Genomic DNA, 14,904 nt, shown 5'->3' on the forward strand with positions numbered 1-14,904 from the left:
TTCCCTACCCCTCAGTCTCTGTCTCTCCATTTGCTCCCTCCTCCCCCTCCTCTTCCTGACTGAGGGCCAGCTCTCTACTCACCTGGGCACCTGGTGGCTGGGAGGGGGCGGAATGGGGGAGAGAAGGCAGCCAACCCCACAGCTGGATCCAGTCTGGCATTCCAAGCCCAGTCCCAGCGCTAGCCCCCCACCCCCTCAGCGTCCTGTCTCCGCCAGACAATAACCTGTAATCTCTGGAGCAGCCAGTACAGCCGGCAAAGGGTCTGGGGAGGGGTTGGCGGCAGCAGCTCCCGAAAACAGGTTTGTTAGGAAGAGGCTCTAGGGGGAAGGAGTTGCTTGTTTGGGGAGCGGAAGGAAACTCAAGCCCAGAGCTAATTAACCCACCCAGACACAGACAGAATCTTTGTCTTCTTGAGGGCAGGGATCTGAGCTAAGCCCCCTAATTCTCCACCCAGACAACCTTGCATTTCCTGGTGGTCCCTTGGGGGGGGGGGGTGGGGAGGAAGTGTCCGATGGTCAGGTTCACCCCTGGGGGAGGGGGATGTGATGGCTGTCCAGGGACAGCAAGGGGCACTTCTATCACCTGCCATTTAAGGAGAACAGCAGCGGGAGGTAGTGGTTAGACTGCAAGAAGAACTTCCCAGTGGCCTTGGGGGAGCAGTTTCTCTGAAACATGCACCCAAAGGCCTCGGGATGGGTTGGGGGCACTGAGGAGGAATCGGCAGCCCAGGGAGATACTGAAGCACTGGGGGCACAGGCTGGAGGGCTTCCGGGGCTTCCTGATGAGACTGAAATTAATCCATCTGCGGGGAATGGGGGGTGCGGAGCTCATCAAGCCAGCGACTCAGGCGTGACCTGAGTTCAAGGTCTTTGATCTCTGAGGCTCCGAATGCAGCAAGAGGCTTGTGCAAAGAATCGGAGAAGAGATGGAAGGTCTGATTAGAGCAGGAGCTGGGGGAGGTCTCAGGGTGCAGGGCAGGGGACAGCCTCCGCCTGCCACTCTGATCCCTCCCTGCCCCCAAAGACACAGCATCTATGCCCTGAAATCCATTATAGTCTGAGTTCATCTCTTGTTCTCCTGTCCCCCTTAGTGTCTACCCTGCATTCCCCACTCAAGGCCCCCCTGGCCTGTCTGGAACTTAAGTGATTTCTGAAATCCCCTTCTCTCTGCTCTGGTGTCATATTGCAGTCCTCACGGTGGACCTGGGGGTGGGCCCTGAATTGTATGGCTGGGTCAGTCCTGCCAAGAGAAGGGAGGGATGGATTGGCCTTGGGAGGCTCCCCTCCCCTCCCCAGCTGGGCGAGGCCAAGGAGGAGTTGGCTGGCATCTCCCCATTTTTCAGTGGAGGATACCAAGGCACAGGGCAGAGGAGAGGCCATGGGTTCTAAGCACCGTGGAGTCATCTGGGAGCCAGTCCACCTTCTCTGGACATCCCTTCTCCTCATTCCTAAAATATTAAGGCCCAATATCTTTTATTTTTACTTATTTCTAATTTTTTTTAATGTTTGTTTATTTTTGAGACAGAGACAAGAGCGTGAACAGGGGAGGGGCAGAGAGAGAGGGAGACACAGAATCTGAAACAGGCTCCAGGCTCTGAACTGTCAGCACAGAGCCCAACACGGGGCTCAAACCCACGAACTGAGATCATGACCTGAGCTGAAGTCGGACGCTTAACCGACTGAGCCACCCAGGCACCCCTAGGCCCAATATCTTTTAATAAGTCCTGCTCTCCTCAGCAGCAAAGTGGGTAGGGTGGGTGGGTCAGGCATGCTAGGATCTGAACCCAGCTGGGTATGTTGCTTAAACACCCTAAGCTCCAATATCCAATGTAGAGTGAGGACTGGGGCACCTGGGTGGCTCAGTTGGTTGAGCGTCTGACCCTCGGTTTTGGCTCAGGTCATGATCCCAGGGTTGTAGGATCGAGCCCCGCGTCAGGCTCTGTGCTGAGCGTGGAGCCTGCTTAAGATTCTCTCTCCCTCTGCCCATCCCCTACTCGTGCTCTCTCTCAAATAAACAAGCAGATAAATAAAGTGAGGGCTGAATGCCATCATCTACTCCTGGCTTGGCTGGGTGAGGAGGGGATGCCTTGCTGCACGTGGCAGTGCTTTCCAAACAGCTCAGGTCCTAAGTAGATGCTTACGTGTTCCCTGTGCCAGCCCAACATCCATACTAGAGGCTGGAGCTAAGAGGATTGAGCCGGCAACCCTTTCCGTGGATGTTCAGGAACCACCTAACATTGTTTAGAGGCGTGTGTGTGTGTGTGTGTGTGTGTGTGTGTGTGTGTGTGTGTCATGGTCAGTAGGGTCATTGAGTTCAGCCTTATTGGGGTGGAGGTGCCTGGTGCCCACACTTCCCACCCTGTGGGAGGCAGCGCAAGGAGCTGGGGAGAGATGGCTCAAGACACATTCCTGAAGAATGAAAGGGCTCACTGTGTGGGAGACAGATGGGGCGGAGCATGGGCAGGGGAAGTTGCAGAGGTATCTGGAGAGGGGAGTTGGGGGAGTGTGGGGTACCTGCCACTTCCTCATCCTGTGCCCTGTCCCAAGAGTTCGAGGCTCACCTAGGTGTGGCAGAGTCAGGAGGCCTCTGACCCAAGCATGGGGAAGGAGGCTCAGAGAGGGAAGAGTCCCCCTCCCAAGGGGGAGGGAGCCTCCCCCTCCCAAGGATGGCCTCGGGCACATGAGCAGGAGAGGGTCCCTGCCTCGCTGCCTGTGACGGCCTGTCGCTGTGCAGGCCGCCAGCCCCACAGACCCCTAATCAAAGTGACAGTTCCAGGAGGCCTCCCAGAGTGGCTGTCCCACCCCCACACCTTCAGCATCCTGCCAGGGAAGCGTGGTCCTCCTGGCTGCCGCAGGTCTGAGACCTCACGTGTCTAGGAACAAATCAGTGTGTTAAAGGCTCCTTATACTTTGCCTGGAGCCTCTTGAAAGTTGAGGTGTGACTCTGTTTTTCCGGAGCTGCACCCCAAGGGCTCTCTGTTCTGGCCCAGTCCCCGCCAAGGGCTGGGAAAGGCCTTCCGCATGCCTGAGGTCTTCTTACCCCCACCCCTCACTGCAGGGCAGTTGCTGGCATCCTCTTACGGGGGCCTGCCTCTCCCACCCCAGCCCTCAGAGAGACAAGGAGACAGGAGAGATCCACGGGAGTGGGTGGGTGTTGGGGGGTCACGGCCTGGAATAGACTCAGAAACAATGAGGCCGATGGAGAGCAGGTTCTTGGCTGGAGCCCCTAAATTCCAGGGTTCCTGGAAATCCGAGGACCCTTCATCCCTGCCTGAGGCACGGCCATCCCTGTCGCATGCTCCCACAGTGCTGCTCACTCCCTCAACAAGACGGTTAGAAAGGTCTGGCCCCATGGCTGTCTCCCCCTCTAGACTGTGTGTGTGCCTGACTGTGTATGTTATCAACACATATGCAATCATAAAGATGCAAGGGGTTGCAGGCACCAAGCATGTCTCTGTGCAGAATCCCGGCACGGGCCAGCACAGACAGATGACTGGAGGGACAGTGACTCACTTCTCCAAGCACCATATACCCACCTCTGTGAAGACTGTTATTATCTTGGACAAACTTGTCTGCGTGTGTATTCAGACAACTCTTTTTTGACAGGTAGGTATGCCACCTTTGAAAAATATGAATTCCCAGACACACACTGTATGTCCTCAATTACATGCAGAATCTAAAAAAGCGAGTCTTTAGACTGAATCCAGGTGGCTCAGTCAGTTAGGCATCTGAATCTTGATCTTGGGTCGGGTCATGATCTCACAGTTCGTGGGTTCGAGCCCTGCATCGGGCTCCATGCTGATAGCATGAAGCCTGCTTGGGATTCTTGCTCTCTCTCTCTCTCTCTCTCTCTCTGCCCTTCCCCTGTGCACCCTCTCTCTCTCTTTCAAAATAAATAAATTAATTTAAAAAATTAAAAAGCCAGTCTCATAGAATAGAAATTACAGTGGTGGTTTCGAGGGGCTGGTGGGTCAGAAAAACGGGGAGATGTTGGGCAAAGGGTACAAATTCCCAGCTTTCAGATAAGATCTGGGGATCTAATGCACTGCATGGTGACTATAATTAAAAACACTGCACTAGATACTTAAGTTGAGAGAAGATATTAAATATTATCAACACAGGGACTCCTGGGTGGCTCGGCTGGTTAAATGTCCAACTTCGGCTCAGGTCATGATCTCACAGTTCGTGAGTTCGAGCCCCGCATCGGACTCTGTGCTATCAGTGCGGAGCCCACTTTGTATCCTCTGTCTCCCTCTCTCTCTGCCCCTCCTCCGCTCACACACTCTCTCTCGCAAAAACAAACATTAAAAAAGGCTATCAACACATGCACAATCATAAAGATGCGAGGGGATGGAGGTATTAACCTTATCGTGTATATGTGTAATTGTTTTATAATATATATATATGCATGAAGTCATCACATTGTGCGCCTTAAGCTTACATATGTTCCATGTCAATAATATTTCAGTACAGCTGGATAGAAGTACAACTATGAATCCTCTGAACAGCAGCTTGCACATAGGTTTCCATAAATATCTAATGAATTAGTGAGTGGCTTTTGAGCTCAGACGTATATAGACACACACACACACTTTGGAAACATCCATACAGATACACTCTTACTCAGAGTCACAGCGTTGGCGTCCAGCCCCAAGTGCTCAGGTGGACAGCAGTTACCAGCCATCAGACCATTCCCTGCCTTTGCTTTACGCAGTGACCTCCGCCTGCAATGTCCCTTCTTCCCGTGTGCCTATTCCAGAGTTCAGTACATCCCCCTTCTTTCAGGAGGCCTTTCCTGGTGTCCCCAGGTATAACTACCCTCTCTCCTTTGTACCCACATGTGGCACCCACAACACTCAGCTGCTCTTTCTGTGTCTGTCTCAGACCAAAAGACGGACTCAATCCTGGCGCAGGATGGTGAGGGGTAGGACCAGGATTTGTCTCCAGTCCCCAGCACAGTGCAGGGAACACAATGGGTGACCCATGACTATTCACCAAAAGAACGGGCGGCCTTGGGGCACCTGGGTGACTCTTGATTTCCGCTTAGGTCATGATCTCCCGGTCATGAGATGGAGTCCCGTGTCAGGCTCCACAATGAGTGTGGAGTCTGCTTAAAATTCTCCCTCACTCTCCCTCTGCCCCTCTCCCCGGCTTGTGATCTTTCTCTCTCTCTAAAATTAAAAGGAATAAATAAAAATATAAGAACAGGCAGGCTTGTTACAGCCCTCTGGCAAAGCTGCCTACCTGGGCTGCAAAGTAGGTTTCTGGTGCTGCCCCCAGGAACCAGGCGGAAGTTCTGGCCCTTCCGACCTCCCACACTAGGCCTGGTTCTGAACCTTTTCTCCCTGTCAGCCAGCAGCCTGCCTCTCCTTGCTTCTCCCACGGCCCCTATGTGCCTGTCAGCTGGAATCACCCTCACGAATGCATTCACCCATTTCCCCCAGAAATCTGTCTTGTAGCCAGCGGCCCCTTCAGTGCTTAGAGCCAAACCTCTGCAAAGTCACCCCAGCCAGGGAGAGGCAGAAATCCCGGCCAGGAGTCCAGCCGCCAAAGGAAGAGAGGCTTCCCCTGCCTGTCCCTTAGCTGGAGTGTTCCACAGCTTGCCGAACCTGGCCTTCAGGATCCCAGGACACCCCGCAGGTGAGACCCTTGTCAGATAGCCTATCCCTGCCAGAGGACTCCAGATTGGAGAAATGCTGCTTAGGGGTCCGGCCCCAGAAGTCTCCCCAGGGAGAGCTCCCAGATCCCAACAAGACCTCAAGAGAAGTCTTCAGCCCTAAAGACCCTCAAGATCCTGAAAGACCCCAAAGAGGGTTGTCCAGATGCAAAATAAAACTCTACGGTATCAGGGGGACTTCAGACCCTGAGACCCCCTTGGGGGGATCCCAGACCCAAGACCCCACAGAGAGAGGCCACAGACCCAGTGCCGCTCATGGGGCCCAGACCAAGCCTGTGGGAGCGGCGCCCCTCGACACTGACCTGGCCCGGCAGGGGTCTTTCCCAAGCCGAGCTGCCGAAGCCGCCTCTGGTGGGCGCGCCCCCCGCAGTGCACCTGGGCCTGGGCTGCTGAGTTCAGCTGGATGTTGCAGACGTCACAGAGCGTGTAGGATGGCCGTTTTCTTTCCCGCTTGGGCTTAGGCAGTTCTGGGGGCCGAGGGGGGCACTCAGTAGCTCCAGATGTGGGCGGCTCCTTCTCACCCGGGGGAGATGGGCTCAGTGGCCGCTTCATACCTGAGCAGATAGAGAGGGAGACAAGTGAACCAAGGCTGGGTGTTGTGAATACAGAGAAGGAGCAAGAGGGGTTCAGGACTCAGGAGATACCTGAGTCCCGTGTCCCAGATGAAACTCCCCAGCTTTGGGGCGTCCCCAACCCAAGGGTGGCAAAAGGGAGCGTAACAGGGTCCATTTCAACCAAAGCAGGGTTAAAATACAGGAATATTGGGGCTCCTGGGTGGCTCAGTTGCTTAAGCGTCCAACTTTGGCTCAGGTCACGATGTCACGGTTTGTGAGTTTGAGCCCCTCGTGGGGCTCTGTGCTGACAGCTTGGAGCCTGGAGCCTGCTACGGATCCTGTCTCCCTCTCTCTGCCTCTCTGCCCCTCCCCCACTCATACCTTGTGTGTGTGTGTGTGTGTGTGTGTGTGTGTGTGTGTGTGTGTGTGTGTCAAAAAATAAACATTAAAAAAATTAAAGAAAAAATACAGGACTGTCTGGAAGAGTGTCACAAATGCCTACACACCAAGAGGCTGACAGCTGGGGACTCGGCCGCTGGGCAAAGCTCAGAGAGGAAGCCTGGAGACCAGACTGGGCGGGCACCGAGGGGCAGGCGGCAGTGAGGTTAGGGGAGTCACGTTCGTGGAAGCCAGGGCCCTATTCTGGGCCCCACAGCAGGCGCTGACAGTCCTGATGCAGGCAGGCATGTGGCGCTTTTGCTGCGGCCGCTAGCCAGAGGGGTGACTGCAGAAACCCTACCTCCCTGTGTCCAGTGCCCGGCCGGGTGACATTCACAAACGTTGACAGTGTGTGAAGCCATCCCCACCCCGGCCCCACGTGGCTCCAGATGTCCCTTGCTGTGTTGGCGACCCAGGGCTGTGGCAACAGTTGATATTTTCAGTTGCGACCTGGGCCCTACTGCCTGCGTCTGCTGAACACAGCTTCTCCTCCCTCCCCCCTCCTCCCTCTCTTGCAGACACATACCCCACCCCTCCATGCCCCTCATCTGCCACCCACAGTCTTCCCTTTCCAACTCACTTCTCTGAAATTTTCTTGCCTGACTCCTCAGCCTCTCACTGGCTCTATTCTGGGGGTGGTCGACCCCCTTTCTCACACCGAGCTGTGTTAATTTTCACTTCCTTCCTGGATCAGTGTGTGTGCTCTCCGCCTGTGCTGCATCCTGGGGGCTTCCTGAGGACAGGGCCTGAGCCTTCCTCGTGGGGCCAGAGAATCCCTGAGGTCAGGGACCTGTGACTTCCTCGCCACCCTCGGAAGGAACCAACACTGATGACCCCGTGACTTTGGACCTCTAGCTTCCAGGACCGTGAGGCAATGCATTGCTGTTGTTTGGGCCACCTGGCGTGTGGTACTTTGTTGCAGTAGCCCTAGAAAACGAATCCAGGGAAGGTCTGACTCTTGGGCTTTGGTAGGTGCCTGGTGGTTTCAAGGCAGCCGTCCCAGAAGCCTGGTGGGGTGGCTGGGGTGCAGTACCAGTGACAGGCTCCAGGCGGCGCAGCGAACATCTAGCTGGAAGCTAAGAGGTGGAACTCTATACCCCTCCCCGCAGGGAGGACCCCACTCCTCCACACTTTTTGGGGGAACCAGGCTGCCTCCCCACCCTGAACCACACCAAACCTCCTGTGCACCGTCTGGGGTCCGGGGCACAGTTCTGCCCACAGAGGGCACACTGGAAGGTTACTCCCCTCACCCTGTGACTGACCCCCCTCTTATGCAGCACTGAGCCCCCACCTACATCCGGCTCTCTCTCACCTCTAGGTGGAGGTCATCAGGGTTATGTGGCTGCCTGCCCAAGTCTCTCCCCCCACCTCCCAGCAGGAGGAAGGAGCAGGAAGAGAGTACCAGATGCAAGTGTTTTGGAGGTGTGTGTGGGGGGGGGGGGGGGCGGGGGTCCAACCTGCCAAGGGGGGAAGAGGCTTCAGGGGAATGAGATTTTCCTGGCCATGCCTAGGAGCACGGCCTGCCCACCAGCAAGGAGACAGGGGGTTTTTGAAATCTCGGAGCAATTTATGACAGGCGGGCCGAGGACACGGGCCACGAGAGCAGACAAATATCTGCCATGGGGCTGATTAAACCCCTGTGATATACAGCCTCTGGGCTCACAGGGCCTGCCTGGATTCCGGGGCTAATTGTGTTCCCCCGGCCAGGCTGCTGGCCTGCTGCGGCCTGCCCTGCTTGACCCAGCCTTCCCAGCTGTCCCTTCAGGAGCCACCCTGCTCTAGCCAAGCTCTGACTCCCAGCCAGAAAATGTGGAGGGGTGGGCATTTTTTAGGGCATGTACACATTGGTCTAACCCCAGGCCAGCACCCCCTGCCCTGGCCCCTGTAAAGAAGCAGCACGACTCACCCTAGCTGGACCTACACTTGGACAGGACCTGGTTCACACGTTCTCTTTAACAGAAGAGGAAAACTGAGTCCCACGGTAGGGGAGTGGACTTTTTTTAAAGTACATGAAAAGACAGGGGCATCTGGGTGTCTCAGTCATCCGACTTTGGCTCAGGTCATAATCTCACGGCTTGTGGGTTCAAGCCCCACGTTGGGCTTTGTGCTGACAGCTCAGAGCCTGGAGCCTGCTTCAGATTCTGAGTGTCTCTCTCTTTCTTTCTCTGCCCCTCCCCCACTTGCGCGCATGCGTGCTCTCTCTCTCTCTCTCTCTCTCAAAAATAAGTAAACATTTAAAAAACAATAATTAAAAAATAAAGTACATGAAAAGACAGTGAAGAGCTGTTTCTAGAAGATTCCTTGCCTCCCCCTTTACCCAGCTACCCAGGCCACCTCTTTATAATTACAGCCCTGTTTATTGAGAGCTTACTATGTGCCAGGTACTTTACACATAGGATCTCTTTTAAGCTTCACAACAACCCCATGAGTTGGGCACTATTATTAACCTATTATCCCACTTTATGGATTCGAGAACAGGCATTGAGAAGTTTCACAGCCAGACCAGAACCTACACTTGTCTGACCCTGGAGCCCAAGTCCTCAGCCACTGCCCTATCCCACCTGTCCTTAAGGCCTGCCAAGCCCTCTTTTGAACTTCTGGGTGGGGCAGGGGGTGGTTACATTCTGGGAAGGACTCCTGGGGACACCTGGGGGTGCCCAGCCCCTGACAGGCTGGAGGGCCAGACAGGGAGGTGCCACACCCTGGCAGGAAGGGGCCAGAGCCAGAGAGGCTGGGAGAGGGGGATGTGAAGAAAGGAGAACTGAACCTGAACAGAGTTCTGAAAAAGACCAAGTGAAAGCAGAGAAAAAGTGCATGCATGTACTCAGGTGTCTGTCTGTCTGATTTGCACAGGAAGGGGATAAAGCTCCTTGCTCCCACCTTCCCTGAGAAATAGTTAAGGGCTAATGCGGGGGGTGGGGGGGCGGGGGTGCTGGACGGTGGAGGGGGCCATCCTCTTAAAGGCAGGCTCACACCAGAGCTGGAGAGCTGATGGGGCCAGGGTTGCTGTCTGTCTGTCTGTGTGTCTGTCCATCCATATGGAGCTGGAGGGGGTGGGGAGTGGAGGCAACAGTCAGGCAGGACCCCAGGGCTCCTTCTCCACCACTCTCTTGCTGAGTGATGAATGGACTTGGGACTTGGCTTTCAGTGGGGCCCTCAGGCACTGCGGTGAGGCAGAGCTCTTGGCCTGCCCACCCACAGAGGGCTGGATGGAAAGGGACCTTGGAAGCTATAAGGTACAGAGAAGGGAGTTGTTTCAGATGCAGCCTGGGGAAGGGGGTCCTCAGGAAAGAGCTGCTTTTGCCAGAGGGTTAACGGGAGAGGAAGGTTCTAGGCCTGTCCCCAGCCTTTGGCAGGGCATGAAGGGCTCCCTCACTAAACCCTTAATGAGCCCAATTACACTCTGGTATTTTCCCCCCCGAGTCTGCCAACATCTGCCCTCCCACCTTTCCCAGCCAGGTCCCAGGCCCTGCCTCTGAGCGGGAGCCTGGCTGGCTGGCCAAGCTGGGGCTAGTCCCCGTCCCTCTGGGCTTCAGTTTTCTGTCTTTGGAGAGGGAGGATTGGGCTGGGCTAATCTCTTAGGTCCCTTGCAGGCAGTGTCGCCACTGAAGCACCCAGCAGCTGTCTCTGAAGCAGGGGGTAAAGAGAAGGCCGGGTTGTATCTGTTTCTGTCACCAGAGAAAGGCAGGCGGGTACGGGGCAAGAACTGCCCGCGGTGAGTGCCTACTGCCCTCTGGGCCACTGTACGAACACCCTCTCCGTTAACCCTCACAACAACCCCGTGAGGCTTTACAAATGGGGAAGCTGAGGCTCAGAGTCAAAGAGAGAGGCAGGTGAGTAGGACGAGTTCTCTCCCATTTACAATGCGGGAGCAGGGGATGTACCCTAACAGCCCCCATCCCAGTCGCTCACAGGATCACCAGCAGGGGTAGGGGAACCTGCCCCACCCACCAACCCAGCTGCAGAGAGAAGTGTCTGGAAGAAGAGAGGTCTTGTCTGTTCTTGGCCTAGAAGAGTGTGAGCCTTCCTGGGCCCAGCTGCCCCCCTCAATACCCCACCTCCCCTCTCCCAAGGCTGACACCTGTCTAGGGTGAGCAAGGGGGAATAAGCCACTTCAGTGCATGGCCACCACAGGGTGGCAACCACCCCAGCCATCCTGTGGACTCAGAGAGCTGGCGTCACCCCAGGGTCACACCCCAGAGGAGCCAGAGACCCACACCTAGAGGAGTAGGGTGGCCTGAGAGGCTCAGGAGGCCCTGGGATTGGGCAACAGCTGTTCCAGATGTCAGGGGCCAGGTGGGGGGTTTCCATGAGGCAAACCAAAGTGTCCATGTCTGTCTTCCCTTTCAAAGTGGTGACAGAGGAAGCCCATCAGCTTCTCCTGGGGGTGCCGGGTGCTGGGGATTTCAAGAGTGAACTGACTAAGAGGTGCTGAAAGTCAACACTCAGCCCCAAGGAAAGGAGAGAGAGGGCACGAGAGGAGAGGGAGAGCCATGGTCCAGAGATGAGGTCACCGTCTCCCACCACTTCCCCTCCCCCAGTCTGCCCGGTCCTCACCCCCTATCGGCTGGGTGTCCCAGGGGGGCCTCCTGCCATCCTGACACCCCCAAAGGCAGGGGCTGCCTGTTCTGGGCAGCGATACTCCCTCAAAAGACCCTCAAGCCACCCTCAGGAAGGAAGTCCTTCTTGCTATCTAACCTGCATCTCTCTTTGCAGGGGCCACAGTGGCCACACAGCAGCTGCTTCTAAGATTGTGATGGTGGGGGTGGTAAGGAAAGGAATATTAGCCTCAGCACCCCTTTTCCTAGCCTCCGCTGCCAGGCAAGGCCTGGGAAACCTGACTTGTTGTGTAGGAGATCCCCTATGCCCCCTCCCCCCTCTCTTAGCACCAGGGCCCAGGATCTTGGTGCACTGGCCTCCTTGTCCACAGCCTGTTCTCCCCGTCCAGGCCGAGCAGTAGCTCCCCCAAACCCCGTTCCCTGCCGGTGATCCCACCATCGGCACTCCCAAACTAGGGCTGGGAGCCAGAGGGAGCTGGAGGGAGGATGGTTGGGAGTCCCCAGACTGTTTGAGAGTTGTGGGTGGGAGGCCAGCCAGGAGGGCCCAACCTATGCTGATTGCTGAAAATGAGGCATTGGGCTTGAGAGGGGAAGGGAGGACAGAAAGGCCTCCAATGACTGGGGATCATGAGAGTGGAGAGGGGTGGTGAGTGTGCTCTCTGCACCCCTCAGAAGACAGCAGGAGACCTCCCCTCCCCTACTCCCTCCATTCTATTCTATCCCAGGGGCTGATAAGGGTGGGGTGATTTTGGGGTTCTCTCTAAACTCCTTAGGAAAAGGGGAATGATTTTGTCCAGCTCCCTGTCTCCAGACAATGGTCCCCTCCTTAGAGTGGGAGTCTCACCCTCTCTGCTCTGTGGCTCCCAGCCTCCCTCCCCCAGGGGAAACTGGAAGTCCTTCCTGCCATCACTCTTGCCCCCCTCCCAGCGTCCGTGTTTGGCTAAGCTGCCGTTTTTTTGCCTGCGCCCCCCCCCCCGTCCCGCTGCACCCACCCCCCGCCAACGTGGGGCAGGGTCCTTGCCGCTGCCCGCAGCCCTACACCCCCACCTCGGCGCGCGCAGGCCCCCTCAGGCGCTCAGCCCCAGCGGCGCTCGGTCCGGGATGGGGACGGAGCCCGAGTGCGGGCCCCCGCCCAGCGCCGGCGCTTACCTGAAGGGCGCTGCGGACCCGAGCGGGGCTGCATCTAGCGGCCCACGGCCACCCGCCACCCAGGGCGATCCGGATTCCCGGCTCCTGGAGGTGCGTGGCGGAGGAGTCCCGGACTGCGAGTCCCGGGGCAGCCGCCGGTCTCCCGAGCCCGCCCCCGGCCGGCCCGTGCGGAGCAGGTGCCAGGAGCCGCGCCGCTCCGAGCGGAGCGCAGGAGAGACCCCGGAAAGGAGTTGCGCGGCGGCTCTTCCCAGGAAGAAAGGCGAGGGGGGACCAAGCGGTGCTCCCTGTAAAAGGGCTGGGCCCTTTGGTGAGTATCCTCCCTACTACCCCTGGCCCGCTAGGCATAGAATGCTCCTCAGCGTCTGAGGGGTCCTAGAGCTCCGGGAAGGGAACCCCAAAGTGGCCACGTCCCACTGCTCTGCTGTGATCTCCCCACCCCCTGCAAATTGCCCCTCTTTTGGGGGACAGCTCAGAGAGAAGGAGGAAGCTGACATTCAGGGAGCACCCACTGGGTGCCAGGAGGGATCGCATTCAATCCTCATAACCACTCTGCCTGAATTGGTTTGATCCCCATTTTACAGACCAGGAAACCGAAAAGATTGGGATGTTAACTGGCCCAAAGTCACACAGGAAGTGAGCACCAAGTGGGAGACTCCAGACTGCTCCTAGGATCCCCCTCTGGGGGTCTGGGGCAGGGGGAGGAAATTTCACCCGTGTGTGTGTGTGTGTGTGTGTGTGTGTGTGTGTGTGCGCACACACACACACACACACACACACCTGGGGGTCTTTTCTGATTTCTCCCAGGGAGTCAGTGCATGGTGTCTGGCCCAGAGTGGGGGCACAGTGCAGGAGCATGAAGCCAAGCAGGGGAGGGCAGGGGCTGGAGGCAGGACTTCTGGAGAGTGCTGTTAATGGGGAGGCAGTAACAGGGTCAGAAAATTAGTCTCAGAGGAAGGAGACAGAAATGGTTCTTGTATCCAAAGAAGAAGTGTCAATGCTGCTCACCCTTGGTTGGGGTAGGGCAGGCCTCCTGTGGACCAGGCCTGGAGAGAGGAGGTCCCACCATGAGGAGCCCTGGCCATACCCCGCCCACTGGGGCAGGGCACCTGGCAGCCACTCAGTTTCCCAGAACTGCTTGCTGGGCCTCACACCCACCAACTCACTCCTGTCTTGAGGCCTTTGCTTCTGCTGCTCCCTCGGCCTGGACTCTCCCCTGACCTCTGCAGGGTTGTTTCCTTGTCGCTCAGGCCTCACCTCCAATGTCGCCTCCCCAGGCCCCGTTGCCCTAGCACCATTATTCTTTGCTCCAACCCCTGCTTTATTTCCCTCTTGGCACATCTCCCAAGATGTCATCCTTTTGCTTGGACACTTACCTGTCTCCTCTGTGAGGACACAGTCTTTATTTCCCAGGTGCCTGAGGCACCAGCACAAAGTTGGATGCTTAGCAAACAGACGCCGGGTAGACAGTTACGCATGAGTTCATGTCCACTCTACAAGCAAATCCGCAGTGCGTTGCACACTTCAGCTGGGTGAAGTGGATGCTGTGTGAATTATATCTTAATAAAGCGGCTATTATAAAAAAAAAAAAGCCCATCCGGCAGCACACCCGCCCTCTCACTTGATCCAGTCACACCTCTGTCCATCCCAGTCCACATCCTGTGTGTGTCCACGGAGAATCACAGTTGCTCAGATTTGGAAGGGGTCTGAGAGGTCATCCTGTCCCTTTTGTAACTTGCCAGAGTTACCCTCTGGCCTCTGCTCGCACATGCCAATGACAGGGAGCTCACTGCCTCATAAGACGGCCTATTCCATTGTTGGAGGGTTCTCAGTGACAGAAGTATGGAGGCCTGGGAAGCTGTTTCCCTGTAACGCTCACGCTCACGCACAGGCCCTAGATCTGCTCCTCGGTGGTGCTGAAGGAATGCACACCACCTTCCACAGCCAGCTCAACATGGCTGGCAGCTTCGTCCGAAGGGGTCTCTTCTCCAACTATTGTTCCCCTGACATGGCCACCTCCTCCAGGAAGCCCCTCCTATGTTCTCCCTGGACACCTTGTATTGGTTCCTAACACGGTATTTATCACACTGTATTGACGTGTCTTCCCCAAATCCTGCCCCAGCCACCCCTCTGCACCAAGTGGGGTAGTTCCAGGCTTTTATTTATTTTCTTCCACCCAATACCTTGCATGGTGACCAACTGAGCTGAACTAAGCAGCTTAATAAACATTTGTTTCCAGGGGCTTTATTATCCTAGTCACATCCCTCTAAGCTAATTTAGGCTTTCGATGTCCTCTTTTAGGACAAAAAAAGAGAGAATCACTCCCCTGATCCTCAACCCTGTTTTCTCCTAATGCTGCCCAGTCCTTAACTTTTCTGCACTCTTGAGTCAGCACTATACAGAACTGAGGGTCCACAAACCCCCCCCCCCTGCCCACCCCAGGGCTATTTCACATGATGTGCTGGCAAGTTCAGCCACCCCATCTCGTCACCAAAAGAGTGATTTCTTGAACTGGGAGCACCAGGCCTTA

General features: G+C 56.3%; 1 protein-coding gene across 8 annotated transcripts in view; it reads right to left on the reverse strand.

The window, feature by feature from the left end:
- The window catches only part of LOC123603722 (transmembrane protein C17orf113), a 50,771-nt gene that overhangs the window by 22,450 nt on the left and 13,417 nt on the right, over positions 1-14,904 (reverse strand). For 2 of the 8 annotated variants that reach the window (XM_045488890.1, XM_045488889.1), the window contains exons 1-2: positions 12,378-12,496; positions 5,980-6,231 (exon numbers count right to left, since the gene is read on the reverse strand). In XM_045488890.1, the coding sequence (XP_045344846.1) occupies positions 5,980-6,231; positions 12,378-12,411 (286 nt within the window). In that variant the 5' untranslated portion in view covers positions 12,412-12,496. Of the gene's footprint in view, positions 1-5,979; positions 6,232-12,377; positions 12,499-13,750; positions 13,890-14,904 lie in introns of those variants that run through there. The other 6 variants (XM_045488892.1, XM_045488895.1, XM_045488894.1 and 3 more) reach the window with 5 other exon arrangements.

Source organism: Leopardus geoffroyi, chromosome E1 (genome assembly GCF_018350155.1).
Source record: "Leopardus geoffroyi isolate Oge1 chromosome E1, O.geoffroyi_Oge1_pat1.0, whole genome shotgun sequence".
Taxonomy (NCBI): domain Eukaryota; kingdom Metazoa; phylum Chordata; class Mammalia; order Carnivora; family Felidae; genus Leopardus; species Leopardus geoffroyi.